We start from the raw sequence: 4,899 nt of genomic DNA, 5'->3' as shown, positions 1-4,899 counted from the left end.
AGATTCTCAGTGCTCCTTACCAGGAACAGAGGCCCTGCTCAGGGTTGGAATTAGTAGGGTTCCTATCCCCGAGGTCACCACCCTCTCCCTGCCTCGCGGAGTGAACTCCGCCCCCAAATCCTGCCCCCTGCGTCCTAAATCCCCGGGTTGCGGGCCGGCAGGGGAGGAGTTAACTGCGGAGGTACCGGCTGGGCTCACAGTACCTGCCGCCGCCGCCGCCGCCGGTGGTGGGAGGGACGAGGAAGCGGGAGCCGCCTGGGCGCCAGGAGCGCTCCAGTCTGGCGGGAGGCAGCGCGGGTAGCGGCGGCGGGGCTTGGCGCGGCCAGGGGCGTCCGCCAGGGGGCGCGCCGCGACGGGGCGGGAGGGGCCATCTGGCCCGGGGAATTAGCTCTGGGGCGAGCGCGCGCGCGGGTCCCCAACACATCTGGGCGAGAGCGACGCCGCTGGAACCGAGGGGGCATATCTGCGGCCGCGGAGCCACCGCGCAGCTGGGGCCCTTCGAGGCGGTCGGGGCGCACATCTGGGGCCGCGAGAGGGGGCCGCGCCGCGCGCAGCTGGACCGGGGAGGGGGGCGGCGGCTGCACAGCTGGACCGAAGGGGGCGGGGTCGGTCCTGGGCGGCTGGCCGCGCGGAGGGCCGCCGGGGGCCGGGGGACTGGAGCATGGGACGGCGCGCCTGAAAGAGCGAGCAGGGGTGAGGAAGGGCCTGGGACCCTGAAGGGAACAGACGCGAGGAAGGGGCACGAGAGCAAAGGAGGAAGATGCAACTGACTCGCTGCTGCTTCGTGTTCCTAGTGCAGGGCAGCCTCTATCTGGTGAGTGATCCGCGGGGAGCGGCGCGGAGGGGCGGGGGCTGGGAGGACTGGGGGAGAGCGCGGGATGCTTCCGAGCCCGAAAACTTTCTCCCTTCCCCCCAACATCCCGGGGATGGAGGAGAAGCCTCGAGGCTGGGGGAGAGGGCGGGTCCGAGGCCGGAGACTGTACAGGAAGGGTTAATAGGGGCGGGGAGAGGGTGCTGGGCTGGCCCACCTACTCGGCCGCTGGTGGCGGGAGGTGCGACGGGCACGAGGGAAAATGCCCGCAGACGTCGCCAAGGGTCACTCGACCTCTTCCCGGGCCCCGGGCCGTGCGGAAGGGTAGTGGAGGGTGGCTGTGGAGCTGATGATCTGCCAGGGTAGGGGGCATGGGCTTTTCCGTGACCTCGGGGACGCGGAGGGACCCGGAGGGCCCCGCGCTCTGGGGCCCCCAGCGCACGAGCTGGCCCAGGCGGGGGGTGGCCCCCGCGTCCCTCGCTCCCGCCTTCCCTCCCGCTCCCTCCCTCCTTGCCTGTTGTTTTCCTCTCCTCTCCCGGCTTCGCGCAGCCCGAGCCCCACAGGACCTGGGCAGGCGGCTCCCGCCCCGGGCGCTCGCGGCAGCTGAGCGGAGCGCCCGAAGCCCGCTCCCCGTGCGCTCGCTCGCGTCTTCCTGGCGGCCCAGGACGCGGGGAATCCACACCAGACCCCAGCTCAGGGCGCGAATCCCCTCCGACCGACCGCCACCTACCAATCCTGTCGTGGAGAAGCCTCAGAGCCACATCTGGGTCTTCTCAAAACAATAATCCCCTTTGCCATTGTGTGGAAGAACCCTTCCCTTGTCATATCTCCCCCTAGGGCCCTTCTCTTCATCCTCCAGACATTCAGCTGTGACCCCCGCCCCCTCAGGGTTAAGTACACGCACACGTCTTCTGCCTTGACCCCAGCCCCGCGGCCCTCCCCTCCTGCTGTCCCTTTCCCCCACCCTTGGGTCCTGGCAGGCAGGGACACCGCGCACAACCGCAGACATGGCCAGGGCCAGAACAGGGGACATGAAGACCCCGAACCCCTTTGTAGCCGTGCGTATGACAACCTCAGGCATTCCACATCCTTATCCCAGGTCCCAGCAAGTCCAGATGCTGCCCAGCTGTGAGCTGGTGCACCTGGCGCTGGCTATGAGACACAGAGGGCCTTTCTTGAAAAGCTGAGCATACCCACGCTGGGCAGCTGTCCTCAGGGAACCTGGTCCATTCCCCGGTGCCCTCCTGAGCTGTCCTGTGTTTGAGCTTGTCAGGCTGTCCTGCTGACCCTCCCCACAGCTCCTTTAAGAAGGCTCCCCAGATGTTGCCTGTCAGTAGAGCGGATGCCGCAGAGGCCATCCGAGCCTCCGCAGAGCTTTCCAGAGATCCAAGATGAGGGTAGGGTTTGGATAAAACTCCCATAGAAGGACCCATCTGGTCTGAGAGCCTGGGGGTATAGTGGATTAGGAGGACTGACCCTGAGGGACCTAGTCTTGTGGTGATGTACACTGTGAGGCTGGTGTCCCCATCTGAGAAATGGGAATAAGAAGAGCTCCCTCCTAGTATGTCGTGTCCTGGCATGTTATCATCAGTGGAGTTTGGTTATCCTGGTTATGGAACTCACCCAGGTCTCCCTCAAACCCTCCCATTAAAACCTAAACCGCATTTGTGCTTGAGAGAGAACTTCACTGGGTTGTTTTCTTCTCTATCCTCTGTTGGTTCTCTTTGCCTCTGAGGGTAGAAACTCCCCCAGTGCAGGAATGGCGTCTCATTCAGCAGACTAGAAAGTTCCCGAAGGCAAGGGCTGTACCTCCCCTGTCAAACGAGGGGCTCTCTCAGCAGAGAGATGGAGCACCCCGACCTGGCTTGGGGCTCTTTGAAGGCAGACAGTGTACCGCCCCCATTAGCCTGGGAATATCACAGAGGTGGAGACTGTATCTCTCCTAGACAACAACTGCTCTGTCAACGGAGGGGTGTACTGCGGTCTGATGAAGGCTCTCCCGAGATCAGGAGCTGGGCCTCCCCCTTTAGACTTGGAGCTTTCTTAAGAGGAGAAGCTGGGTACCTCTGCAACCTTGGTCCCGGGAGAGAATTCCCCACCATCCTTCCAGACTTTGAATAGTGGCCAGAGGCAGCACAGTGGTGAGAGGAGCTAGGCATGACCTGAGTGTCAGAACGTGAGATGGAACCATGACACAGGCCAGAATGCACACCCAACCCCCAGTGTAAGTGAGCAATGTGCCGGGGCCCCTCGGCCCCAAGTCAGAGTGGAAGGGAGGGGCAGAGAGACGGTGCTGGTGGTAAGGAGTGGTGGGCTGGAATTCCTGAGTCCTCAGAAGGAGGACCCAGGTGCTCACTCTCCTCCCAACTCCCTCTGCAGGTCATCTGCGGCCAGGATGACGGCCCGCCAGGCTCAGAGGACCCTGAGCATGATGACTCTGAGAGCCAGGCCCGGCCCCGGATGCCTCGAAAGCGGGGCCACATGTCCCCTAAGTCCCGCCACATGGCCAACTCTACTCTCCTAGGACTGCTGGCTCCACCTGGGGAGGCATGGGGGGTCCTTGGGCAGCCCCCCAGTCGCCCAAACCACAGCCCCCCGCCGTCAGCCAAAGTAAAGAAAATCTTTGGCTGGGGTGATTTCTACTCCAACATCAAGACGGTAGCCCTGAACCTGCTGGTCACGGGGAAGATCGTGGACCACGGCAACGGGACCTTCAGTGTCCACTTCCGACACAATGCCACAGGCCAGGGCAATATCTCCATCAGCCTCGTGCCCCCGAGTAAAGCTGTAGAGTTCCACCAGGAGCAGCAGATCTTCATCGAAGCCAAAGCTTCCAAAATCTTCAACTGCCGGATGGAGTGGGAGAAGGTGGAACGGGGCCGCCGCGTTTCGCTCTGCACCCATGACCCAGCCAAGACCTGCTCCCGAGACCACGCTCAGAGCTCAGCCACCTGGAGCTGCTCCCAGCCCTTCAAAGTCGTCTGCGTCTACATCGCCTTCTACAGCACGGACTACAGGCTAGTCCAGAAGGTGTGCCCGGATTACAACTACCACAGCGACACTCCCTACTACCCCTCTGGGTGACCCTGGGCAGGCCACAAAGGGCAGGCCAGGGCTGGAAGGACAGGCCTGCCCACACAGGAAGCCATCTGTCTGGATACTGGGCAGGGAAGGGAAGGGGCCTCAGGCAGGGAGCTCCGGGGTGGAGAGGAGGAGAGGCCAAGTGTGGCCAGAACCGGGTCTCAGGTGGTGGGGAAGGGGTTGCAGGTGCTGGCCCCAACCTGAGGCTGTGGAGCGAGCAGGACACAGGAGCGCTGGCCAAGGAGTGGGTTCTCTGGGTGGCCTCACAGGGCTTTCCCACTGAGCGACAGAAAGATGCCGGGTCCAGGAATCCCCTGGGGCAGGCAGACCAATAGTTATTGAGAGGAGCCTAAAATCTTGGCTCCCTCCTTGCCATCCTGAGAAAGAACAGCAATGAGGAGATTATTTCGTCAGTGTGGTCCAAGTGAGCACCGCAGGATGGTCGAGCTGGGGCGTCCTGGCAGCCAGCAGCAGGAACTCTCCAGCCCCACCCAGGGGGCAGCCCTGAGCCCCGATCCTGGACTGTGGTCTGAGCTCGGCTTGAGGCGGAAGTGGTGACCCTTGGAGTCTTTGATGTTTTGGCAGAGAGGGAACCTGCTCCTAGCCAGGCCTCCCCTTTCCAAAATCGCTTCTCTTGCCATTCCTCCCCACCCCACCCTCGAGCTGAAGTACCCCTCTGTCCGTAAGACAGGACAATGGCGATTCTCCCAGCACCAAGGCCACAGGTGGAAGCCTCCCGTGAGCTGCGTGTTCCTCCCCCGTCCTGCCCCTGCTGGCTCCTCTGGGAGTGACCTTATCCAGCAAGTGAGCCTTCCACAGCCAGCCTTGCCCATCAGCCCAGGGCTCGCCTGGATAAAGATGCTGCCTCCCTCGTGGCCTGCTCAGGGTGGGCGAGGCCACACTGTGGTGGGTGTGCTGGACCTGTCCCGTAGTGTCTGTCTGTGGGGGTGGGGGTGGGGGGGTGGGGTTTGTGAAATCACTTGATGGTCGACTTGTGTGTGCAGACT

The 4,899-nt window shown here is 63.0% G+C and overlaps 1 protein-coding gene across 1 annotated transcript; it reads left to right on the top strand.

Annotated features, from left to right (window-relative positions):
- Window positions 1-623: 623 nt before the first annotated feature.
- NXPH3 (neurexophilin 3) lies at window positions 624-4,673 on the top strand. The gene is made up of 2 exons (XM_069542416.1): window positions 624-814; window positions 3,191-4,673. The coding sequence occupies exons 1-2, from the start codon at window positions 761-763 to the stop codon at window positions 3,893-3,895; spliced, it is 759 nt and encodes a 252-aa protein (XP_069398517.1). The 5' UTR covers window positions 624-760; the 3' UTR covers window positions 3,896-4,673.
- The last annotated feature ends 226 nt before the right edge of the window (window positions 4,674-4,899 follow it).

This window comes from Ovis canadensis, chromosome 11 (genome assembly GCF_042477335.2).
Source record: "Ovis canadensis isolate MfBH-ARS-UI-01 breed Bighorn chromosome 11, ARS-UI_OviCan_v2, whole genome shotgun sequence".
NCBI lineage: Eukaryota > Metazoa > Chordata > Mammalia > Artiodactyla > Bovidae > Ovis > Ovis canadensis.
The sequence above is the reverse complement of the archived record's forward strand: the minus strand, read 5'-3'. Positions and strand labels throughout refer to the sequence as shown.

What these genes read in the sequence shown, in the direction of transcription:
- NXPH3 (XM_069542416.1), top strand. Translation starts at nt 761, where the DNA reads ATGCAACTGACTCGCTGCTGCTTCGTGTTCCTAGTGCAGGGCAGCCTC. An exon ending in TGCAGGGCAGCCTCTATCTG is followed by an intron (nt 815 to 3,190) that starts GTGAGTGATCCG and finishes CTCCCTCTGCAG; the next exon opens with GTCATCTGCGGCCAGGATGA.